Here is a 26886-nt window from a genome sequence, read left to right on the forward strand (position 1 = left end):
AGTATTTATCTTTTTCAACACAGCTTTTTGGGGAGTGCTGGTATTTAATTTATACCAAATCCAAACCCTTAACATTTTTGTGCCTGTTTCCTTTCCAGATCCCCCAGGACCACCTTCAAACGCACGTGTCACTGACACTACCAAGAAATCTGCTTCTTTGGCCTGGGGCAAGCCTCATTATGACGGTGGCCTTGAAATCACTGGCTATGTCGTAGAGCATCAGAAAGTAGGAGATGAGGGCTGGATAAAGGATACAACAGGAACGGCCCTCAGAATCACTGAGTTTGTGGTCCCTGATCTTGAGACTAAAGAAAAGTACAATTTTAGAATCAGTGCCGTCAATGATGCTGGTGTTGGGGAGCCAGCAGTGATTCCAAATGTTGAAATTGTGGAACGGGAGATGGCCCCTGACTTCGAACTAGATGCTGAGCTTCGAAGAACTCTTGTTGTGAGAGCAGGACTCAGTATCAGAATCTTTGTGCCCATTAAAGGTCGACCTGCCCCTGAAGTGACATGGACCAAAGATGATATCAACCTTAAGAACCGAGCTAACATTGAAAATACAGAGTCATTCACGCTCCTGATCATCCCAGAATGTAACAGATATGACACTGGCAAGTTTGTGATGACTATAGAAAACCCCGCGGGGAAGAAGAGCGGCTTCGTTAACGTCCGAGTCTTGGACACACCAGGGCCTGTCCTCAACCTGAGACCTACTGACATCACAAAGGAGAGTGTCACCCTGCACTGGGACCTCCCTCTGATAGACGGGGGCTCACGCATCACAAACTACATTGTGGAGAAACGAGAAGCAACACGGAAATCTTACTCCACGGTCACCACGAAGTGCCATAAATGCACTTATAAAGTCACTGGCTTGTCTGAAGGATGTGAATACTTCTTCAGAGTGATGGCAGAAAACGAGTATGGAATCGGTGAGCCGACAGAAACAACGGAGCCTGTAAAGGCCTCTGAAGCACCATCCCCGCCAGAGAGTCTTAACATCATGGACATAACTAAGAGCACAGTCAGCTTGGCATGGCCTAAACCCAAACATGATGGGGGCAGTAAGATCACTGGCTATGTGATTGAAGCCCAGAGAAAAGGCTCTGACCAGTGGACCCACATCACAACCGTGAAGGGGTTGGAATGCGTTGTGAAGAATCTGACTGAAGGGGAAGAGTACACCTTCCAGGTGATGGCAGTGAACAGTGCAGGGAGAAGCGCCCCTAGAGAAAGCAGACCCGTCATTGTCAAGGAGCAGACCATGCTTCCAGAGCTGGATCTCCGCGGCATTTATCAGAAATTAGTCGTCGCTAAAGCTGGTGACAACATCAAAGTTGAAATTCCAGTGCTCGGTCGACCAAAGCCCACGGTTACGTGGAAGAAAGGAGACCAGATCCTTAAACAGACACAGAGAGTTAACTTTGAAAACACAGCAACTTCCACCATCTTAAACATCAACGAGTGCGTGAGAAGTGACAGTGGGCCCTACCCATTAACAGCAAAGAACATTGTGGGAGAGGTTGGTGATGTCATCACCATTCAAGTCCATGACATCCCAGGGCCACCTACTGGACCAATCAAATTTGATGAAGTTTCATCTGATTTTGTCACCTTCTCTTGGGAGCCGCCTGAGAACGATGGAGGTGTACCCATAAGCAACTATGTGGTAGAAATGCGGCAGACGGACAGTACCACGTGGGCTGAACTAGCAACTACTGTTATACGCACTACCTACAAAGCCACTCGCCTTACTACCGGAGTGGAGTACCAATTCCGGGTAAAAGCTCAAAACAGATACGGAGTGGGACCCAGCATCACGTCAGCACCTGTAGTTGCCAACTATCCATTTAAGGTCCCTGGGCCTCCTGGTACCCCTCAGGTGGCTGCAGTTACCAAGGACTCAATAACAATCAGCTGGCATGAGCCTCTTTCTGATGGTGGAAGCCCCATTTTAGGATACCATGTTGAAAGAAAAGAACGAAACGGTATTCTCTGGCAGACTGTGAGCAAAGCATTAGTACCTGGCAACATTTTCAAATCAAGTGGACTAACAGATGGTATTGCTTATGAATTCCGAGTGATTGCAGAAAACATGGCTGGCAAAGGCAAGCCAAGCAAGCCATCCGAACCTATTTTAGCTTTGGATCCCATCGACCCACCCGGGAAACCAATTCCTCTCAATATTACTAGACATACAGTGACTCTTAAATGGGCTAAGCCTGAATATACTGGAGGCTTTAAAATTACTAGTTATATAGTTGAAAAGCGGGATCTTCCTAATGGACGGTGGCTAAAGGCCAACTTCAGCAACATTTTAGAGAATGAGTTTACAGTCAGTGGACTAACTGAAGATGCCGCATATGAATTCCGTGTCATTGCCAAAAATGCTGCCGGTGCTATTAGCCCACCATCTGAGCCATCAGATGCTATCACATGCAGAGACGACATTGAAGCCCCAAGGATAATGGTGGATGTCAAATATAAGGACACAATTACATTAAAAGCCGGTGAAGCATTCAAGCTGGAAGCTGATGTTTCAGGTCGCCCACCTCCAACAATGGAATGGACCAAAGATGGAAAGGAGCTTGAAAACACAGCAAAATTAGAAATTAAAATTGCAGATTTCTCTACTAATCTGGTAAACAAGGATTCACTGAGAAGGGATGGCGGTGCCTATACCCTTACAGCAACTAATCCTGGTGGTTTTGCCAAACACATCTTCCATGTCAAAGTTCTTGATAGACCAGGCCCACCAGAAGGACCTTTAGCCGTGTCTGAAGTGACATCAGAAAAGTGTGTACTGTCATGGTTGCCTCCACTGGACGATGGAGGTGCCAAAATTGAGTATTACGTCGTTCAGAAACGTGAAACCAGCAGACTGGCATGGACAAACGTAGCCTCAGAAGTCCAACTAACAAAACTGAAGGTCACTAAACTCTTGAAAGGCAATGAATACATATTCCGTGTGATGGCTGTAAACAAATATGGCATTGGAGAGCCCCTGGACTCAGAGCCTGTGGTTGCAGTGGATCCTTACGGACCTCCTGATCCACCTAAAAACCCCGAAGTTACCAGCATCACTAAAGATTCCATGGTTGTCTGCTGGGGCCATCCTGACTCTGATGGTGGCAGTGAGATCATCAATTACATTGTGGAACGGCGAGATAAAGCAGGCCAACGCTGGGTGAAATGCAACAAAAAGACCCTTACTGATTTAAGATACAAAGTGTCTGGGCTGACAGAAGGACATGAGTATGAGTTCCGGGTCATGGCTGAGAACGCAGCTGGAATCAGCGCACCGAGCGCTACCAGTCCATTTTATAAAGCTTGTGATGCTGTGTTTAAACCCGGCCCACCAGGTAACCCACGTGTTCTAGATACAAGCAGATCATCCATTTCGATTGCTTGGAACAAGCCTATCTATGATGGTGGTTCCGAAATCACTGGGTATATGGTTGAGATTGCCCTGCCAGAGGAAGATGAATGGAAGATCGTCACTCCACCAGCTGGGCTCAAGGCAACGTCTTACACCATCACCAACCTCACAGAGAACCAGGAATATAAAATTCGCATCTACGCCATGAATTCTGAAGGCATTGGAGAACCTGCACTTGTTCCTGGAACTCCAAAGGCTGAAGACAGGATGCTGCCTCCAGAGATTGAACTGGATGCCGAACTGCGCAAAGTTGTCACCATAAGAGCTTGCTGTACTCTGAGACTTTTTGTCCCCATCAAAGGAAGGCCAGCACCCGAGGTGAAGTGGACCCGAGAACACGGAGAATCTTTAGATAAAGCTAGCATCGAGTCCACAAGCTCTTACACCCTGCTTATTATTGGAAACGTAAACAGATTCGACAGTGGCAAATACATACTGACCATAGAAAACAGCTCAGGCAGCAAGTCTGCGTTTGTCAACGTCAGAGTCCTAGACACACCAGGCCCGCCACAGGACCTGAAGGTAAAGGAGGTCACAAAGTCATCTGTCACACTGACATGGGAGCCGCCTCTTATTGACGGAGGTTCGAAAATAAATAACTATATTGTTGAAAAGCGGGAATCAACAAGGAAAGCATATTCAACTGTTACAACAAATTGCCACAAGACTTCCTGGAAGGTAGACCAGCTTCAAGAAGGCTGCAGTTACTACTTCAGGGTTCTCGCCGAAAATGAATACGGCATCGGGCTGCCTGCTGAAACCGCAGAATCTGTGAAAGTATCAGAACGACCTCTGCCTCCAGGAAAGATAACGTTGGTGGACGTCACAAGAAACAGTGTGTCACTCTCCTGGGAGAAACCCGAGCATGATGGAGGCAGCCGAATTCTAGGCTACATCGTAGAGATGCAGAGCAAAGGCAGTGACAAATGGGTCACGTGTGCCACAGTCAAAGTCACCGAAGCCACTATTACTGGATTAATTCAGGGTGAAGAGTACTCTTTCCGTGTGTCTGCTCAGAACGAGAAGGGCATTAGCGATCCGAGACAACTGAGTGTGCCAGTAATTGCCAAGGATCTTGTCATTCCGCCAGCCTTCAAACTCCTGTTCACTACTTTCACTGTCCTGGCAGGTGAAGACCTAAAAGTCGATGTTCCATTCATTGGACGCCCTACGCCAGCCGTAACCTGGCATAAAGATGATGTGCCACTGAAGCAGACAACCAGAGTAAACGCTGAGAGCACAGAAAATAACTCACTACTGACAATAAAGGAAGCGTGCCGAGAGGATGTTGGACATTACATCGTTAAACTGACTAACTCAGCTGGTGAAGCTACCGAAACCCTTAATGTTATCGTTCTTGACAAACCAGGGCCTCCAACAGGACCAGTTAAAATGGAGGAAGTGACAGCTGACAGTATTACTTTCTCCTGGGGCCCACCTAAGTATGATGGTGGAAGTTCTATCAACAATTACATTGTAGAAAAACGGGACACTTCCACAACCAGCTGGCAGATTGTGTCAGCTACTGTTGCAAGGACAACAATAAAAGCTTGCAGGTTAAAGACTGGGTGTGAATATCAGTTTAGGATTGCAGCTGAAAACAGATATGGAAAGAGCACCTACCTCACTTCAGAGCCTATTGTAGCCCAGTATCCATTCAAAGTTCCTGGTCCTCCTGGCACGCCGTTCGTAACACTATCCTCCAAGGACAGCATGGAAGTACACTGGAACGAGCCAGTCAGTGACGGAGGTAGCAAAGTCATTGGCTATCACTTGGAACGCAAGGAAAGAAACAGCATCCTCTGGGTAAAGTTGAATAAGACACCTATTCCTCAAACCAAGTTTAAAACAACTGGCCTCGACGAAGGCGTTGAATATGAATTCAGAGTCTCTGCAGAGAACATTGTGGGCATCGGCAAGCCAAGTAAAGTGTCCGAAAGCTACGTAGCCCGTGATCCATGCGATCCACCAGGAAAGCCAGAGCCAATCATTGTCACAAGAAATTCCGTGACTCTTCAGTGGAAGAAACCCACTTACGATGGTGGAAGCAAGATCACTGGTTACATTGTTGAAAAGAAAGAACTGCCCGAGGGCCGCTGGATGAAAGCTAGTTTTACCAACGTCATTGACACTCAGTTTGAAGTAACTGGCCTAGTTGAAGACCACAGATACGAATTCCGGGTTATAGCCCGAAATGCTGCAGGAGTATTTAGCGAGCCTTCAGAGAGCTCAGGGGCAATAACAGCAAGAGATGAGGTAGAACCACCACAGATTCGCATGGATCCAAAATACAAAGACACAATTGTGGTGCATGCTGGTGAGCTGTTTAAGATTGATGCAGATATTCATGGCAAACCGATACCAACCACTCAGTGGATAAAAGGTGATCATGAGCTCTCCAGTACAGCGCGATTAGAAATTAAGAGCACTGACTTTGCCACCAGTCTCAGTGTCAAGGATGCAATACGCATTGACAGTGGAAGCTACATACTAAAGGCCAAAAACGTTGCAGGAGAGAAGTCAGTCACTGCAAATGTCAAAGTTCTTGACAGACCAGGGCCACCCGAAGGACCTATTGTTATATCAGGAGTTACAGCAGAAAAATGCACACTAGCTTGGAAACCCCCACTCCAAGATGGTGGGAGCGATATCATAAATTATATTGTGGAAAGGAGAGAGACCAGCCGCTTGGTTTGGACTGTGGTTGATGCTAACGTACAGACTCTCGGCTGCAAGGTTACTAAGCTGCTTGAAGGCAATGAATATATTTTCCGTGTAATGGCTGTCAACAAATATGGTGTTGGCGAACCTCTTGAATCTGAGCCAGTAACTGCCAAGAACCCATTTGTAGTGCCAGATGCACCAAAGGCTCCAGAAGTCACAGCAGTGACCAAGGACTCAATGATTGTTGTATGGGAAAGACCAGCATCTGATGGCGGCAGTGAAATTCTTGGGTATGTTCTTGAAAAACGCGACAAAGAGGGCATCAGATGGACAAGATGCCACAAACGTCTGATTGGGGAGCTGCGCTTGAGAGTAACCGGACTCTTAGAAAATCACAATTACGAGTTCAGAGTCTCAGCCGAGAACGCTGCTGGACTTAGTGAGCCAAGCCCACCTTCTGCTTATCAAAAGGCTTGTGACCCTATTTATAAACCAGGACCTCCAAACAACCCCAGGGTCACTGATATTACGAGATCTTCCGTCTTCCTTTCTTGGGGCAAACCAATATATGACGGTGGCTGTGAAATCCAAGGATACATTGTTGAAAAATGTGACGTGAGTGTTGGTGAATGGACAATGTGCACTCCGCCGACTGGAATCAATAAAACAAACATAGAAGTGGAGAAGCTATTGGAAAAGCATGAATACAACTTCCGTATCTGTGCTGTTAACAAAGCTGGAGTGGGAGAACATGCTGATGTCCCTGGACCTGTTATAGTTGAAGAAAAGTTGGAAGCACCAGACATTGACCTTGACCTGGAACTGAGGAAAATTCTAAATATAAGGGCAGGTGGCTCCTTAAGGTTATTTGTTCCTATTAGAGGTCGTCCTACACCAGAAGTTAAATGGGGCAAAGTGGATGGTGAAATCCGAGACGCAGCTATAATCGACAGCACTAGCAGCTTCACCTCCCTTGTTCTTGACAATGTCAACCGATATGATAGTGGAAAATACACTCTCACATTAGAAAACAGCAGCGGGACAAAGTCTGCCTTTGTGACTGTGAGAGTTCTGGACACACCAAGTCCACCTGTTAATCTGAAAGTCACAGAAATCACTAAAGACTCAGTGTCAATTACATGGGAGCCTCCTCTGCTGGATGGGGGATCCAAAATTAAAAACTACATTGTTGAGAAACGTGAAGCCACAAGGAAGTCATATGCTGCCGTTGTGACAAACTGCCATAAGAATTCTTGGAAAATTGATCAGCTCCAAGAAGGCTGTAGTTACTACTTCAGAGTCACAGCTGAGAACGAGTATGGTATTGGCCTTCCCGCCCACACTGATGATCCAGTTAAGGTTGCAGAAGTCCCACAGCCTCCAGGAAAAATCACTGTGGATGATGTCACCAGAAACAGTGTCTCTTTGAGCTGGACAAAGCCTGAACATGACGGTGGCAGTAAAATCATTCAGTATATTGTGGAGATGCAAGCTAAACACAGTGAGAAATGGTCAGAGTGCGCTCGAGTCAAGTCCCTTGAAGCCGTAATTACCAACCTAACTCAGGGAGAAGAGTACCTTTTTAGAGTTGTGGCTGTAAATGAAAAGGGGAGAAGTGATCCTAGGTCTCTTGCAGTTCCAATAGTTGCCAAAGATCTGGTCATTGAGCCGGATGTCAGACCTGCATTTAACAGTTACAGTGTACAGGTTGGCCAAGATTTGAAAATAGAAGTACCCATTTCTGGACGTCCCAAGCCAACTATTACCTGGACTAAAGACGATCTTCCACTGAAGCAGACTACAAGAATCAATGTCACTGATTCACTTGACCTCACCGTACTCAGTATTAAAGAGACTCATAAGGATGATGGTGGACATTATGGAATCACAGTTGCTAATGTGGTTGGTCAGAAGACAGCATCCATTGAAATTATAACCCTAGATAAGCCTGATCCTCCAAAAGGACCTGTTAAATTTGACGAAGTCAGTGCTGAAAGTATTACCTTATCTTGGGAACCTCCATCATATACAGGGGGCTGCCAGATCACCAACTACGTAGTTCAGAAAAGAGATACAACCACCACAGTATGGGAGGTTGTTTCTGCTACTGTGGCCAGAACGACACTCAAAGTGACCAAACTGAAAACTGGTACAGAGTATCAATTCAGAATATTTGCTGAAAACAGATATGGACAAAGCTTTGCCTTGGAATCTGAGCCAATTGTAGCTCAATATCCCTACAAAGAACCAGGCCCTCCAGGTACACCGTTTGTCACAGCCGTTTCCAAAGATTCCATGGTTATACAGTGGCATGAACCAATCAATAATGGTGGCAGCCCAATCATAGGTTACCACCTTGAGAAAAAGGAAAGAAACAGTATTTTGTGGACAAAAGTCAACAAATCTATTATTCATGATACCCAGTTTAAAGCAATCAATCTTGAAGAAGGCATTGAATATGAATTCAGAGTGTATGCCGAAAATATTGTTGGTATAGGCAAGGCAAGCAAGAATTCCGAATGCTATGTAGCCAGAGATCCCTGTGACCCACCAGGAACCCCAGAAGCAATAATTGTTAAAAGACATGAAATCACTTTACAGTGGACCAAACCCGCATATGATGGTGGAAGTGTGATTACGGGTTACATTGTAGAGAAGCGTGATCTGCCTGACGGTCGCTGGATGAAAGCCAGCTTCACAAACGTCATTGAAACTCAGTTTACTGTGTCAGGTCTTACTGAAGATCAAAGATATGAATTCAGAGTCATTGCAAAGAATGCAGCAGGTGCAATAAGCAAACCTTCTGACAGTACTGGACCGATAACTGCCAGGGATGAGGTCGAACTCCCAAGAATTTCAATGGATCCCAAATTTAGAGACACAATTGTGGTAAATGCTGGAGAAACATTCAGGCTTGAAGCCGATGTCCACGGAAAGCCCCTGCCTACCATCGAGTGGTTAAGAGGAGATAAGGAGATTGAAGAATCTGCTAGATATGAAATAAAGAACACAGATTTCAAGGCCTTACTTATTGTAAAGGATGCCATTAGAATTGATGGTGGACAGTATATTTTAAGAGCTTCCAACGTTGCAGGTTCTAAGTCATTCCCAGTCAATGTAAAAGTGTTAGACAGACCAGGGCCTCCAGAAGGGCCAGTCCAGGTTACTGGAGTCACCGCTGAAAAATGCACATTAACATGGTCTCCACCTCTTCAAGATGGTGGCAGTGACATTTCTCACTATGTTGTTGAAAAGAGAGAAACAAGTCGGCTTGCCTGGACTGTTGTTGCTTCAGAGGTTGTAACCAATTCTCTGAAAGTTACCAAACTCTTAGAAGGGAATGAATATATCTTCCGTATAATGGCTGTCAACAAATATGGTGTTGGCGAGCCTTTGGAATCTGCACCAGTACTCATGAAAAACCCATTCGTGCTTCCTGGACCACCAAAGAACTTGGAAGTCACCAACATTGCCAAGGACTCCATGACCGTCTGTTGGAACCGTCCAGACAGTGATGGTGGAAGTGAGATTATTGGTTACATCGTAGAGAAAAGAGACAGAAGTGGCATTAGGTGGATAAAATGTAATAAACGCCGCATTACAGACTTACGGCTAAGAGTAACAGGATTAACAGAAGATCATGAGTACGAATTCAGAGTCTCTGCAGAAAATGCGGCTGGAGTTGGAGAACCAAGTCCAGCTACAGTCTATTATAAGGCCTGTGATCCTGTGTTCAAACCTGGCCCCCCCATCAATGCACACATTGTAGACACCACTAAAAATTCAATTACACTTGCCTGGGGTAAACCCATCTACGATGGTGGCAGTGAAATTCTGGGATATGTAGTAGAAATCTGTAAAGCAGACGAAGAAGAATGGCAAATAGTTACTCCCCAGACTGGCCTGAAAGCCACTCGATTTGAAATTTCAAAACTCACTGAACACCAAGAGTATAAAGTACGGGTCTGTGCCCTCAATAAAGTTGGTTTAGGTGAGGCTACAGATGTTCCTGGTACTGTGAAACCAGAAGATAAACTTGAAGCGCCTGAACTTGACCTTGACTCTGAATTAAGGAAAGGAATCGTTGTAAGAGCTGGTGGATCCGTCAGAATTCACATTCCATTCAAAGGTCGCCCAACACCCGAGATCACCTGGTCTCGAGAGGAAGGTGAATTCACAGATAAGGTCCAAATCGAAAAAGCAGCAAACTATACCCAACTATCAATAGATAACTGTGATAGAAATGATGCTGGAAAATATCTTCTCAAGCTGGAAAACAGCAGTGGGTCTAAATCTGCTTTTGTAACTGTGAAAGTTCTTGACACTCCAGGACCACCACAGAATTTGGCAGTCAAAGAAGTGAGAAAAGATTCTGTCCTTCTGGTGTGGGACCCACCCTTAATTGATGGGGGTGCAAAGGTCAAGAACTATGTCATCGACAAACGTGAATCAACCAGGAAAGCATATGCTAATGTGAGTAATAAATGCAGCAAAACAAGCCTCAAAGTTGAGAATCTTACAGAAGGAGCCACTTATTACTTTAGAGTAATGGCTGAAAATGAATTTGGAATTGGTGCTCCAGTGGAAACTGTTGATGCTGTGAAAGCATCTGAGCCTCCATCCCCACCAGGAAAGGTCACACTGACTGATGTGTCCCAGACCAGCGCATCCCTGATGTGGGAGAAACCTGAACACGATGGTGGGAGCCGAATTCTGGGGTATGTTGTTGAAATGCAGCCCAAAGGAACAGAAAAATGGAGTGTCGTGGCTGAATCCAAAGTCTGTAATGCAGTTGTTACTGGTTTGAGTTCTGGGCAAGAATATCACTTCCGTGTCAAGGCTTACAATGAGAAAGGACAAAGCGATCCAAGAGTGCTTGGTGTTCCAGTCATAGCCAAAGACTTGACTATACAGCCTAGTTTTAAGTTACCATTTAACACATACAGTGTCCAAGCTGGTGAAGATCTTAAAATCGAAATTCCTGTTATTGGCCGGCCAAGACCTGAAATTTCATGGGTCAAAGATGGCGAGCCTCTTAAACAGACGACAAGAGTAAATGTTGAGAAAACAGCTACTTCAACTATTTTGCACATTAAAGAAAGTAACAAAGATGACTTTGGGAAATACACTGTAACAGCAACAAACAGTGCAGGTACCGCAACCGAAAATCTCAGTGTTATCGTTTTAGAAAAGCCTGGACCTCCAGTTGGACCAGTTCGGTTTGATGAAGTTAGTGCAGATTTTGTGGTCATATCTTGGGAACCTCCAGCCTATACTGGTGGCTGCCAGATAAGCAACTACATAGTAGAGAAGCGAGATACAACCACCACCACTTGGCACATGGTATCAGCAACGGTGGCAAGAACAACAATTAAAATAACCAAACTGAAAACGGGCAGTGAGTACCAGTTTAGGATTTTTGCAGAAAACAGGTATGGAAAAAGTGCCCCCTTGAATTCTAAACCAGTTATTGTACAATATCCATTTAAAGAACCTGGACCACCTGGCACTCCTTTTGTGACATCAGTCTCAAAAGATCAAATGCTTGTGCAATGGCACGAGCCAGTTAATGATGGAGGCAGCAAAGTTATTGGCTACCATCTTGAACAGAAAGAAAAGAACAGTCTTTTATGGGTCAAATTAAATAAGACTCCCATTCAAGACACCAAGTTCAAAACAACTGGGCTTGATGAAGGCCTTGAGTATGAGTTCAAAGTTTCTGCTGAAAATATTGTCGGCATTGGCAAGCCAAGCAAAGTGTCGGAATGCTTTGTTGCTCGTGATCCTTGTGACCCACCAGGTCGCCCTGAAGCCATTGTCATTACGAGAAACAATGTCACACTGAAATGGAAGAAACCCGCCTACGATGGTGGCAGCAAAATAACAGGTTATATTGTAGAAAAGAAAGATCTACCTGATGGCCGTTGGATGAAAGCCAGCTTTACCAATGTATTAGAAACTGAATTTACAGTGAGTGGACTTGTGGAAGACCAAAGATACGAATTTAGAGTAATTGCAAGAAACGCAGCCGGCAACTTTAGTGAACCATCCGAGAGTACTGGCGCCATTACTGCAAGAGATGAAATTGACGCACCAAATGCCTCACTGGATCCCAAATATAAAGATGTCATCGTTGTTCACGCAGGAGAGACTTTTGTCCTGGAAGCAGATATCCGTGGCAAACCTATCCCTGATATTGTTTGGTCAAAAGATGGAAGAGAGCTTGAAGAAACAGCTGCCAGAATGGAAATCAAGTCTACTATTCAGAGGACAACCCTTGTTGTCAAAGATTGTATACGTAGTGATGGGGGACAATATATCCTGAAACTCAGCAACGTTGGTGGTACCAAGACTATACCCATCACTGTAAAGGTACTTGACAGGCCAGGGCCTCCTGAAGGGCCTCTGAAAGTTTCTGGGGTTACTGCTGAAAAATGTTACCTGGCTTGGAACCCACCTTTACAAGATGGTGGTGCTAGTATTTCACATTACATCATTGAAAAGAGAGAGACCAGCAGACTCTCCTGGACCCAGGTTTCAACTGAGGTGCAGGCCCTTAACTACAAAGTTACTAAACTTCTCCCTGGTAATGAGTACATTTTCCGTGTCATGGCTGCGAATAAATACGGGATTGGAGAGCCGCTGGAATCTGAGCCTGTTATAGCCCGTAATCCTTATAAACCACCAGGTCCTCCTTCACCACCTGAAGCCTCAGCAATCACCAAAGATTCTATGGTCGTAACATGGGCACGCCCAGTAGATGATGGAGGTGCTGAAATCGAGGGCTATATTCTTGAAAAAAGAGACAAGGAAGGCATTAGATGGACCAAGTGCAACAAGAAAACACTAACAGATCTTCGATTCAGGGTAACTGGCCTTACTGAAGGGCATTCCTATGAATTCCGAGTTGCTGCTGAAAATGCAGCTGGTGTGGGTGAACCCAGCGAGCCTTCTGTTTTCTATCGTGCATGTGATGCTCTGTATCCACCAGGACCACCAAGTAATCCAAAAGTGACAGACACTTCCAGATCTTCTGTCTCCCTGGCATGGAATAAACCAATTTATGATGGTGGTGCGCCTGTTAAGGGTTATGTTGTTGAGGTCAAAGAAGCCACTGCTGATGAGTGGACAACGTGTACCCCACCAACAGGACTACAAGGAAAGCAGTTCACAGTGACCAATCTTAAAGAAAATACTGAATATAACTTCCGTATCTGTGCCATCAACTCTGAAGGCGTAGGTGAGCCTGCAACTATACCTGGTTCAGTTGCTGCTAAAGAGAGACAAGAGCCACCCGAAATAGAACTGGATGCTGATCTCAGAAAAGTGGTCATTCTGCGTGCAAGTGCTACTTTACGCTTATTTGTCACTATCAAAGGTCGCCCAGAACCTGAAGTGAAATGGGAAAAGGCCGAAGGTGTTCTCACTGACAGGGCCCAGATTGAGGTGACCAGCTCATACACAATGCTGGTAATTGATAATGTTACTAGATTCGACAGTGGTCGGTATAATCTGACGCTAGAAAACAACAGTGGCTCTAAAACTGCTTTTGTTAATGTCAGAGTTCTTGACTCACCGAGTGCCCCTGTGAATCTGACTGTAAGAGAAGTGAAGAAAGACTCTGTGATACTGGCTTGGGAACCACCGCTTATCGATGGCGGAGCTAAGATTACAAACTACATTGTCGAAAAACGAGAAACAACACGGAAAGCATATGCTACTGTTACAAACAACTGCACAAAGAACACTTTTAAAATCGAAAATCTCCAAGAAGGGTGTTCTTACTACTTCCGAGTCTTGGCTGCCAATGAATATGGAATTGGTTTGCCCGCTGAAACAACTGAACCCGTTAAAGCTTCTGAACCACCCCTCCCACCTGGAAGAGTAACTCTCGTCGATGTGACCCGGAATACAGCTACAATTAAGTGGGAGAAGCCAGACAGTGACGGTGGCAGCAAAATTACTGGTTATGTAGTTGAAATGCAGACTAAAGGCAGTGAAAAATGGAGCATCTGCACACAGGTGAAGACTCTAGAAGCAACTATATCAGGCCTAACTGCTGGAGAGGAGTATATCTTCAGGGTAGCTGCAATTAATGAAAAAGGAAAAAGTGATCCAAGACAACTTGGAGTGCCAGTAATTGCAAGGGACATTGAAATAAAGCCTTCAGTTGAGCTTCCTTTCAATACTTTCAATGTAAAGGCCAGGGACCAACTGAAGATTGACGTTCCATTTAAAGGAAGACCTCAAGCTACTGTAAGCTGGAAAAAAGATGGTCAGACCCTTAAAGAGACAACTAGGGTCCATGTTTCTTCTTCAAAGACTGTAACATCACTAACAATTAAGGAAGCTTCAAGGGAAGATGTTGGCACTTATGAATTATGTGTTTCAAATAGCGCTGGATCCGTAACAGTTCCTATTACTGTAATTGTGCTTGACAAACCAGGACCTCCCGGACCTATACATATTGATGAGGTTAGTTGCGACAATATAACCATTTCTTGGAATCCTCCAGAATATGATGGTGGCTGCCAGATTAGCAATTACATCGTTGAAAAGAGAGAAACCACTTCTACAACATGGCATGTAGTTTCACAAGCAGTTGCAAGAACATCCATTAAAATAGTTCATCTAGTAACAGGAAGTGAGTATCAGTTCCGCGTTTGTGCAGAAAACCGCTTTGGAAAGAGCTCCTACAGTGAATCTTCTGCTGTAGTTGCCGAGTATCCATTCAGCCCCCCGGGTCCTCCTGGTACTCCTAAAGTTGTGCATGCCACAAAATCTACCATGTTGGTAACCTGGCAAGTGCCAGTTAATGATGGAGGAAGTCGAGTACTTGGTTATCACCTTGAGTATAAAGAAAGAAGCAGCATTCTTTGGTCAAAAGCAAATAAAACCCTCATTGCTGATACACAAATGAAAGTCTCCGGCCTTGATGAAGGACTGATGTATGAGTATCGTGTATATGCTGAGAATATTGCTGGAATTGGTAAATGCAGTAAATCTTGTGAGCCAGTCCCTGCAAGAGACCCCTGTGACCCTCCTGGACAACCTGAAGTCACAAATATCACAAGGAAATCAGTGTCACTTAAGTGGTCAAAACCACATTATGATGGTGGAGCTAAGATCACTGGCTACATCATTGAACGTAGAGAACTACCAGATGGCCGGTGGCTGAAATGCAACTTTACTAATGTACCAGAAACGTACTTTGAAGTAACTGAACTCACTGAAGATCAACGTTATGAATTCCGGGTTTTTGCAAGGAATGCTGCTGACTCAATTAGTGAGCCATCTGAATCCACTGGACCTATCACAGTTAAAGATGATGTTGAGGCTCCAAGAATAATGATGGATGTCAAATTCCGAGATGTCATTGTTGTCAAAGCTGGAGAGGTCCTTAAGATCAATGCAGACGTTGCAGGGCGACCTCTGCCAATAATCTCCTGGGCCAAGGATGGTGTAGAAATTGAAGAAAGAGCAAGAACAGAAATTGTGTCAACGGACTACACTACGTTGCTAACAGTGAAAGACTGTGTCCGACGAGACTCTGGGCAGTATGTGCTAACAGTGAAGAATGTTGCCGGAACTCGGTCTATGGCAGTTAACTGCAAGGTACTTGATAAGCCTGGCCCACCTGCAGGACCACTTGAAATAACCGGCCTCACTGCTGAGAAATGCTCTCTTTCCTGGGGACCACCCCAAGAAGATGGTGGTGCAGCTATTGACTATTACATTGTAGAAAAACGTGAGACAAGTCGCCTTGCTTGGACAATATGTGAAGGAGAGTTAAGGACAACATTTTGTAAAGTGACCAAGCTACTCAAGGGCAATGAATACATCTTTAGAGTAACAGGTGTTAATAAATACGGTGTTGGCGAGCCCCTGGAGAGCATGGCTGTAAAGGCCCTTGATCCATTTACAGTTCCAAGTCCACCTACATCTTTGGAAATTACATCTGTGACCAAAGAGTTCATGACACTTTGCTGGTCCAGACCAGAGAGTGATGGAGGCAGCGAAATCTCTGGTTACATCATTGAGAGGCGAGAGAAAAACAGCCTACGATGGGTACGTGTAAACAAAAAACCAGTTTATGATCTGAGAGTGAAATCCACAGGACTTCGTGAAGGGTGTGAATATGAATATCGGGTATATGCAGAAAACGCTGCAGGCCTGAGCCTTCCAAGTGAAACCTCTCCCCTAATTCGGGCAGAAGATCCTATGTTCTTACCATCTCCTCCATCCAAACCCAATGTTGTGGACTCAGGCAAGACCAATATAACTATTGGCTGGGTTAAGCCCTTATTTGATGGTGGGGCCCCAATAACTGGATACACTGTGGAATTCAAAAAAGCTGATGAAACTGACTGGCAAACTGCCATTCAGAACTTAAGAGGCACTGAATATACAGTAAGTGGACTAACCACAGGAGCCGAATATGTTTTCAGAGTAAGATCTATCAATAAGGTCGGTGCTAGTGATCCCAGTGACAGCTCCGATCCCCAGATAGCAAAGGAAAGAGAAGAAGAACCTGTATTTGATCTTGACACAGAAATGAGGAAGACCTTGATTGTCAAGGCCGGTGCCTCCTTTACCATGACTGTGCCTTTCCGAGGAAGACCAGTACCCAGTGTCTCCTGGAGTAAACCCGACACTGACCTCCGCTCTAGAGCTTATATTGATTCCACAGACTCTCGAACATCACTGACTATTGAAAATGCCAACAGAAATGATTCTGGAAAATACACATTAACAATTCAGAATATCTTGAATGCTGCCTCCCTGACCTTGGTCGTCAAAGTTTTAGATTCTCCTGGTCCTCCAGCCAACATTACTGTACATGATGTCACCAAAGAGGCTGCAGTATTATCCTGGGATGTTCCTGAAAATGATGGTGGAGCACCAGTGAAGAACTACCACATAGAAAAACGGGAGGCCAGTAAGAAAGCATGGGTCTCTGTGACCAACAACTGTAACCGCCTCTCCTACAAAATTACCAACTTACAAGAAGGGGCAATTTACTACTTCAGAGTCTCTGGAGAAAACGAGTTTGGTGTCGGTGTACCAGCCGAAACGAAGGAAGGAGTAAAGATAACAGGTATGTTTTAAGAACAAAGAAAACCTACATATCCATATTCATTTTCCTTGAATAGTGTGAATCATTTTAATTACTGTTTAAATGCTTTTGGTTCACACCTCAAGCAATTCATACTGTGGCACAAAAGGAATTCTTACTAATAGAGAAAGTTTTTCATTGATTTACAAAAAAAGTAGAAATTTACATAGATGAAAATAGATAATATATGTTGGATTTAAGTATAATTGAACTTGACTGCACATATATGTACATATATATATCGTGTATGTGCAGAAATTACATATTTTATAACACTGTTCATCTCATTCCTCATTTTTTACCCATAATAAATTTGGGATAAATTTAATCATTTAATTGGGTCATTTGATGCTTATTTGGTCTGAATGCTACGACATGCTGTGACATAAAATGACAAAGCCTGGGAAAGTTTTGCTTGACTCAGAAGCTAAACTGATCATATAAAAAGTAAGGAAATCTCAAAGTAATTGTATGCCTTCATTAAAATTTTTTCTTTTGACAAGGCAGGAAGAACACATGTGGGGAAAAATGTTGCAATAATCTTCACTTTCTTCTGATGTTTTACTTTCATAGAAAAGCCAAGCCCGCCTGAAAAACTTGGAGTAACAAGTGTATCCAAAGACAGTGTTTCCCTGGCCTGGTTGAAGCCAGAGCATGACGGTGGAAGCAGAATTGTGCATTATGTCATTGAAGCACAAGAGAAAGGACAGACGACCTGGGCTAGATGTGCGGTGGTAAAGTCAACCCACCATACTGTTTCTGGTCTGAGGCAGAATTCTGAATACTTTTTCCGGGTGTTTGCTGAAAATCAAGCTGGCCTGAGTGACCCAAGAGAGCTTCTGCTTCCTGTCCTTGTTAAGGAGCAGCTAGGTGTGTTTAATTTTATGTAGAAGCAAAATTTGAAATTATTTGCATTGATTTAAGTCAACTTGCAAAAAACACTCTTTTCACCTTCATCTTCTCTACTCCCATTTTTCAGAACCACCTGAAATTGACATGAAGAATTTCCCAAGCCATACCGTCTACGTTAGAGCTGGTTCAAACCTTAAAGTGGACATTCCGATTTCTGGAAAACCACTGCCCAAAGTGACCTTGTCAAAAGATGGTGTCCCACTGAAAGCAACCATGAGGTTTAATACTGAGATTACTGCTGAAAACCTGACCATCAATCTCAAAGAAAGTGTTGCCACTGATGCTGGAAGATATGAGATCACAGCTGCCAACTCCAGTGGAACGACCAAAGCTTTCATTAACATCGTGGTACTGGACAGACCTGGTCCCCCAACTGGCCCTGTTGTGATAAGTGATATAACTGAAGACAGTGTGATTCTCAAATGGGAGCCACCTAAGTATGATGGTGGAACTCAGGTTACCAATTACATCGTACTTAAGAGAGAGACAAGTACTGCAGTATGGACGGAAGTGTCTGCAACAGTGGCGAGAACCATGATCAAAGTCATGAAACTGACCACAGGAGAAGAATACCAATTCCGCATCAAGGCAGAAAACCGCTTTGGCATCAGTGATCACATAGATTCAGCTTGTGTGGTTGTCAAGCTACCATACAGTAAGTTGTCGAACTTCTCAAAGATCCCACGTTTCCAAATACAAAAATGTTTGAAATGTCTATATTAACCATGGGATTTCTGTCTTTCATAGCAACACCTGGACCACCATCTACACCATGGGTCACCAATGTCACTCGAGAAAGTATCACCGTGGGCTGGCATGAGCCAGTGTCCAGTGGAGGCAGTCCAGTTATAGGCTATCACCTGGAGATGAAAGACAGAAACAGCATCTTATGGCAAAAAGCCAACAAAATGCTCATCCGCACAACCCACTTCAAAGTCACAACAGTTAGTGCCGGATTAATCTATGAATTCAGGGTGTATGCAGAAAATGCTGCTGGGGTTGGGAAACCCAGCCATCCTTCAGAACCAGTCCTAGCCATTGATGCCTGCGGTATGTATTGGTCACAAGAAGGACAGTTCCGACTACTTAGCAATGCAAACCTTCTTTCTGCAAAGTAAAATAATGATCTAAGTGCACCAATCTGCTTTCTGTTTTTTCACAGAACCCCCAAGAAACCTTCGTATCACTGACATTTCAAAGAACTCTGTCAACCTTTCATGGCAACAACCCGCTTTTGATGGAGGAAGCAAGATTACAGGCTACATGGTTGAGAGACGAGACCTTCCAGATGGCAGATGGACCAAGGCCAGCTTTACCAACGTCACCGAGACTCACTTCACTGTCTCTGGCTTGACTCAGAATGCCCAGTATGAATTCCGTGTCTTTGCTAGAAATGCCGTCGGGTCCATCAGCAATCCATCCGAGGTTGTAGGCCCCATCACGTGCATTGATTCCTATGGTAAGCACTTTTAGTACTTTGAACCACAGCAGTAATTTAACTCAATATTCTATCTTACTTTTTCTGGTGCTAATCTATAGGATAAGTTTTACCATGTACCTTGTTAGATATTTAGGAGAAATTATGAATTACCTGGGGGTGGTGGGTGGTCTTAGGAAAATTCCATAACACCCCAGGCCTTTTGGCTTAACTGTAAAACATGAGATTTGGACTACAGGATAGCAAAAGGCCTTCCTGATTTCAGTCTTTTATGATTCTTTGATTATATGAATTAGTACTTTCATATTTCTATTTAAAATTTTCAGCATCAATAATTAAAGTGACGGTTGGATGCTCAGAGAATATTCCTCTTAAACAAGTGAAAACTAAACAGAGGTGTTAATGATGATAAATATTAGCAGCAGCTAACATTTGCTGTGAACCTTCAATGAGTTCTCTCCCCTAGTTCCAACAGCCTTAAGATCAGCTCATTTTACAGAAGAGAAAGTGAGGTTTAGAGTGTGTACATAACTTCCCCAACATCAAAGCAGCTTATGAATGATAGAGGGGAAATTCAAACAGACTTCAGAATTCTCTCTACATTGCCGTTGTCCGAAATACACATACACATCCCCAAATACACTACTGGAAAATAAGTAGCACATTCAACTCAACAGTAGTTTAAAAACTAAAATTTCACGAGAGTTAGGTACCGAGTGATGCCGTTTCTAAAAATCCCCCATTTCCAAGGGGTATCTCTGTGGTATCGGGGCAGAAGTACCCACTTCCATCTTCATGATGAGACTGCTCGGGCCTCTCTCTATAAACCAGGCTTAGTAGACACTGAGTGAGTATTTGGGAGACTGTGAAGCAAGTCAATTAATTCTGTTTCTCAAAACTTGTAAGCAGCCTGGCACAAAACCAGTCCAGGGGAGTATATAGCTCTGTGAGTAGAGAATTCAGCATTAAGGGTCTGCTGTAAACTGCCCCCACTTGAATACCAGTGAACTGGGAAGGGAAATAAAAAGAACCAGATCATTGTTCTGTGTCCCATTTCATTACTGGAATAAAACACGTAATAGACTTTACATTTCAAAGGCACTTAAATCCCTGTGCAATTAGTGCTGTCACTGGGGTTCAGAGCTTGCTCACCATCTTTCTTCCTCATCTGAGATAGAAAAGTAGCTTATAAGATTAAATATAAAATATAAATGGGATTAGAACTACCGTGGGTACATGTATTATTTAATAAAGGCCAATGAGCTTACTTTGAAGTTGCTGTGATTATTTTCTTCATCCTTGTGATCTTTTAAACATTTGTGATCTGTTTTTCTTACAGGTGGACCTGTAATTGATTTGCCTCTAGAATATACAGAAGTTGTCAAATGCAGAGCAGGGACATCTGTGAAGCTCAGAGCTGGCATTTCTGGCAAACCTGAGCCTACAATTGAGTGGTATAAAGATGACAAAGAATTACAAACCAATGCACTGGTCTGTGTCGAAAATACTACTGACCTTGCATCGGTACTCATCAAAGATGCAACTCGCCTTAATAGTGGAACCTATGAATTAAAACTAAGGAATGCCATGGGCTCAGCCTCAGCCACGATTAGACTGCAGATCCTTGGTAGGTGCTGAATGCAGGCCAACATCATATTTCACTTGCCTAAAATTTAATGATTTTAAAATAGAAACTTTTCTAAATTTATTAATATACTGTTTTGTTCTTTCATTGACAGACAAACCAGGACCTCCAGGTGGACCAATTGAATTTAAGACTGTCACTGCTGAAAAGATAATTCTTCTCTGGCAGCCTCCGGCAGATGATGGTGGTGCAAAAATCACTCACTACATCGTGGAAAAGCGTGAGACAAGCCGCGTTGTGTGGTCTATGGTGTCTGAAAATTTGGAAGAGTGCATCATTAAGACCACCAAAATCATCAAAGGAAATGAATACGTCTTCCGAGTTCGCGCTGTGAACAAATATGGAATTGGTGATGCACTGGAATCTCACCCAGTGATAGCAAGGAATGCATTTGGTGAGATACGATTTCATTAGAAAACTAAAATCAAATACATGAAAATTTATTTAATTACTTATTTTCAGTGTATCAAATTCTACCAGGTGATCATTTTATTCCTTGAGTATTAGTTGTAATTGCTTTGAAATAAATGAGACCTTGTTTTAAGTCAAGGCACTAAATAGTATCTCCAACAGCAAGTTTGGTAAATGTTGGCTTAGATTAAGATTATCTTCGAGACTCTTCTACGTCATGCAGCCATTACTAATCCATTTACAAATGTCTGTTTGCTCAGATAGCATCTCATTTCTCAAATTTCTATCATTACTCACTGAAATGAGTGAAATTCATGAAAATTTAAAAATAAACTGGGATATCCCTGGCAGTCCAGTGGTTAGGACTTGATGCTTTCACTGGCAGAGACTGGGTTCAGTTCCTGGTCAGGGGAGCTAAGATCCCACAAGCTGTGTGACGTGACCATAAATAAATTCATAAGTAAACAAATACTATTCTGCTAGCTATTAATAGTTTCCAGAGCTTGATTGACTTATTTTCTTGCTCATCATATCACTTCTCATAATGATCCTTTTCACCAGGTGGAAAATATAATAAATGAGACAAATATCCTTAAGTAGGACTTGAAGATTAAAAAGTAGAATCTATCAGTCATGTTGACTCTTTTAACTCACTTTCCTCTTCCTTTTTAAACAGTCACACCTGGGCCTCCCAGCGTGCCAGAGGTGACAAAGATTAACAAGAATTCGATGACTGTTGTCTGGAGCAGGCCGGTTGCAGATGGTGGCAGTGACATAAGTGGTTATATCCTGGAGAAACGAGACAAGAAGAGTCTTGGATGGTTTAAAGTCCTAAAAGAGACAATCCGTGACACCAGACAGAAAGTGACAGGACTCACGGAACACAGTGACTATCAATACCGAGTTTGTGCTATAAATGCTGCTGGACAGGGTCCATTTTCTGAACCATCTGACTTCTACAAAGCTGCTGATCCTATTGGTAAGTGCAGCCTCTTCACCTGTGTCATCGTTCACGTCGCCCAGTTGTACCCAGTTGCATAATTATGGTATTATGACTGTCCATTCCAGATCCACCAGGCCCACCGGCTAAGATAAGAATTGCAGATTCAACTAAATCATCCATCACTCTTGGATGGAGTAAACCTGTCTATGATGGGGGCAGTGCTGTTACTGGATATGTTGTTGCCATGAGACAAGAAGAGGAAGAGGAATGGACTGTTGTCTCTGCCAAAGGAGAAGTCAGAACTACAGAATATGTGGTATCCAACCTGAGTCCCGGAGTCAATTACTACTTCCAGGTGTCTGCTGTAAACTGTGCCGGACAAGGTGAACCCATAGCAATGACTGAACCCACACAAGCTAGAGACATACTGGGTACGTACCTACTGATGTGATTATGCTTTTATTTTAATAGAGTGCCTCCAGGAAATCACTCATTTCCTTGCTTTAAAATTCACTGTATATGTCCATTTTATGTCTACAGAGGAACCAGAGATCGACCTAGACGTGGCTTTTAGGACCTCCATTATAGCTAAAGCTGGCGAAGATGTACACGTGTTGATTCCCTTCAAAGGCAGACCTCCACCTACTGTCACATGGAGAAAAGATGAGAAGAATCTTGGCAGTGATGCCCGCTACAGCATTCAAAACACTGACTCATCTTCATTACTCATTATCCCTCAAGTCACTCGCCATGATACAGGCAAATATATTCTCACAATAGAAAATGGTGTTGGTCAACCAAAGTCTTCAACTGTGAGTGTTAAAGTGCTTGACACACCAGCCGCCTGCCAAAAACTACAGATTAAACATGTTTCTCAAGGCACAGTCACTTTGTTCTGGGAACCTCCTCTCATTGACGGAGGATCTCCTATAATTAATTACATCATTGAGAAGAAAGATGCCACCAAGAGAACATGGTCTTCTGTGTCACACAAATGTTCTAGCACGTCCTTTAAAGTAACAGATTTGTCGGAGAAAACTCCGTTCTTCTTCAGAGTTTTTGCAGTAAATGAAATTGGAATTGGGGAACCCTGTGAAACCACAGAGCCTGTGAAGGCTGCCCAAGTGCCAGCACCTATACGCGATCTCTCAGTGAAAGACTCAACAAAGACATCTGTTACTCTGAGCTGGACCAAGCCCGACTTTGATGGTGGCAGTGTAATCACAGATTATATTGTGGAAAGGAAAGGTAAAGGTGAACAAACGTGGTCACATGCTGGAATAAGTAAGACATGTGAAATTGAGGTTGGCCAGCTCAAGGAACTGTCAGAGCTGGAATTCAGAGTGTCTGCCAGAAATGAGAAAGGGCTGAGTGATGATGTCACTATTGGGCCAATTACAGTGAAAGAACTTGTAATTCCACCTGAAGTTAACCTGTCAGAAATCCCTGGGGCACAAGTCACTGTGAGAATCGGACATAATTTGCACCTCGAATTACCTTATAAAGGAAAACCCAAGCCGTCTATCAGTTGGTTGAAAGATGGTTTGCCACTGAAAGAAAGTGAACACGTTCGTTTGGGTAAAACTGAAAACAAACTTACTCTGAGTATAAAGAATGCGAAGAAGGAGAATGGAGGGAAATACACCATTATTCTCGATAACGCAGTCTGTCGAAACGCATATCCCATTACAGTCATCACACTTGGCCCGCCATCTAAGCCCAAAGGGCCCATTCGATTCGAGGAAATCAAGGCCGATAGTGTCATCATGTCCTGGGATGTGCCTGATGATGATGGAGGAGGTGAAATTACCTGTTACAGCATTGAGAAGCGAGAAGCTTCACAAACTAATTGGAAGATGGTGTGTTCCAGCGTTGCCCGGACAACGTTCAAAGTTCCTAATCTAGTCAAAGATGCCGAATATCAGTTTAGAGTTAGGGCAGAAAACAGATATGGAGTCAGCCAACCACTTGTCTCAAACATCATTTTGGCCAAACACCAGTTCAGGATTCCTGGCCCCCCAGGAAAGCCAGTTACATACAATGTGACTTCTGATGGCATGTCACTCACTTGGGATGCTCCAGTTTACGATGGTGGTTCAGAAGTTACTGGATACCATGTTGAAAAGAAAGAAAGAAACAGCATCCTCTGGCAAAGAATTAATATGTCACCAATATCTGGAAGAGAATATAGAGCTACTGGATTAATGGAAGGCCTGGATTACCAGTTCCGTGTATTCGCTGAAAATTCTGCTGGCCTAAGCTCACCTAGCGACCCAAGCAAATTTACCTTAGCTGTTTCCCCAGTAGGTAAGTGACTGAAGATTATTCCAGTTCATTTAATTCAGCAACTAATGTGTTTCTAACACTAATTTTTTTCCACATATCACCTTCTCGCGTATTTTCTTGACACTAGAGTTGGTCAGGTAAAGCAAGGGGAATGATTTTAAATCAGTCTAATAAAGTAATTTTTAAAATGTTTTTAAAGATTCTGATACCAAAAAATTTCAATTAATGGCTAAAATGAGTTTGGGGGATTTATTCATTTTTTTCCCCTTCCATTGAGGATTAAGAGTTGATTACAGAAGTAACGACACCTTTAACTTTCATATAATTTTTAGACCCACCTGGCACTCCTGACTACATTGATGTCACCCGGGAAACCATCACACTGAAATGGAACCCACCGCTGCGTGATGGAGGCAGTAAGATAGTGGCCTACAGCATCGAGAAACGGCAAGGGAGCGATCGATGGACCAGATGCAACTTTACTGACGTCAGTGAATGTCAGTACACGGTAACAGGACTCAGTCCTGGGGATCGATATGAGTTCAGAATAATCGCAAGAAATGCTGTTGGAACCATAAGCCCACCGTCACAGTCTTCTGGTGTTATCATGACCAGAGATGAAAATGGTAAGCATTTACAACTGATTTCCAGTGTAACTAAGAACATCCACGTTTTTAAATATATATGTTTTGGTCCCTGGTGTGTAAAATGAGAATAAAACCAATGCTTCATACAGATTACCAAAGGTTGTTAGGTAGATGAATTAGATTTTTCTACCTCTCCAGATGAAGAGAAGAAAAAGATGTGATTAGCATCAACTTTTTACTGCGTCTATTATTTCATTTCCACATAAATAGCATGCAAATGGGGATGGTTTTTAGCTTTGTAATTTCAGTCATTTATAATAAAGAATGAAGTTCTCAAGAATAACAGTCCATTTCTATTGAAATCGCACGAATTCAACAGCACAGATATCTTGCCTGAGTGCAGCTGATGGCGTGGAACAGGAACTCGTTTGAATATGCAGCAGTATTAGGAAGTAGATGACCTACAAATATGTCATTCCTCTTTTTACAAGTGGAAATTCAAGAGTAATAACATGACAAACAAAGGAGATAACAATATGCACATGTTTAACCTTAGAGTCTAAATTCTCAACCGTCAATCATACTCTCAAAATAGCCTTTGGTATAAGGATTACCCTTCCAGGTTTTATGATATGGTGCTAATGAAAAACATGTTTGTTTACGTCTTTATTAAACCGAATTAATGTATATAATTGTATTTCTTTTACAGTTGCACCAACTGTAGAGTTTGGCCCTGAGTACTTTGATGGTATCACTATTAAATCTGGAGAGAGCCTTAGAATTAAAGCTTTGGTACAAGGACGACCAGTACCTCGAGTAACCTGGTTCAAAGATGGAGTAGAAATTGAGAAGAAGATGAACATGGAAATAACCGATGTCCTTGGATCCACCAGCCTCTTTGTTAGAGATGCTACTCGGGACCATCGTGGTGTATACAGAGTGGAAGCCAAAAATGCATCCGGCTCCACAAAAGCAGAGATTACAGTGAGAGTACAAGGTAAACTTCTAAAATAGCTTCTTAATCTTACAATGTACAGAACTTGGATTAAAGACAGGCCTAATTGCATTTTAATGGACAAGCAAAAAGAAACTAACTCCAGAATCTTTTTCTTACAGATACACCAGGAAAACCAGTTGGGCCAATAAGATTCACCAATATAACTGGCGAGAAGATGACCCTGTGGTGGGACGCGCCACACAATGACGGCTGTGCCCGCGTATCTCACTACCTGATTGAAAAACGGGAAACCAGCAGACTTGCTTGGGCACTAATTGAGGACAATTGTGAAGGCCTCAGCTATACAGCCACAAAACTAATAACTGGCAATGAATACCAATTCCGTATTTCTGCAGTTAACAAGTTTGGTGTTAGCCGGCCACTGGATTCCGACCCAGTGGTTGCTCAAATACAGTACAGTAAGTGACCTTTTTTACCAAGAGGC

The 26886-nt window shown here is 43.3% G+C and overlaps 1 protein-coding gene across 1 annotated transcript in view; it reads left to right on the forward strand.

The window, feature by feature from the left end:
- TTN (titin) overlaps positions 1–26886 on the forward strand; it is a 275748-nt gene that overhangs the window by 225369 nt on the left and 23493 nt on the right. The window contains exons 306-318 of the mRNA XM_069577076.1: positions 99–17204; positions 17796–18092; positions 18202–18789; positions 18882–19184; positions 19297–19593; positions 20912–21199; positions 21312–21611; positions 22305–22607; positions 22697–23002; positions 23112–24878; positions 25190–25483; positions 26154–26441; positions 26561–26860. Of these exons, the coding sequence (XP_069433177.1) occupies positions 99–17204; positions 17796–18092; positions 18202–18789; positions 18882–19184; positions 19297–19593; positions 20912–21199; positions 21312–21611; positions 22305–22607; positions 22697–23002; positions 23112–24878; positions 25190–25483; positions 26154–26441; positions 26561–26860 (22437 nt within the window). The remainder of the gene's footprint in view (positions 1–98; positions 17205–17795; positions 18093–18201; positions 18790–18881; positions 19185–19296; positions 19594–20911; positions 21200–21311; positions 21612–22304; positions 22608–22696; positions 23003–23111; positions 24879–25189; positions 25484–26153; positions 26442–26560; positions 26861–26886) is intronic.

This window comes from Ovis canadensis, chromosome 2, assembly GCF_042477335.2.
Source record: "Ovis canadensis isolate MfBH-ARS-UI-01 breed Bighorn chromosome 2, ARS-UI_OviCan_v2, whole genome shotgun sequence".
NCBI lineage: Eukaryota > Metazoa > Chordata > Mammalia > Artiodactyla > Bovidae > Ovis > Ovis canadensis.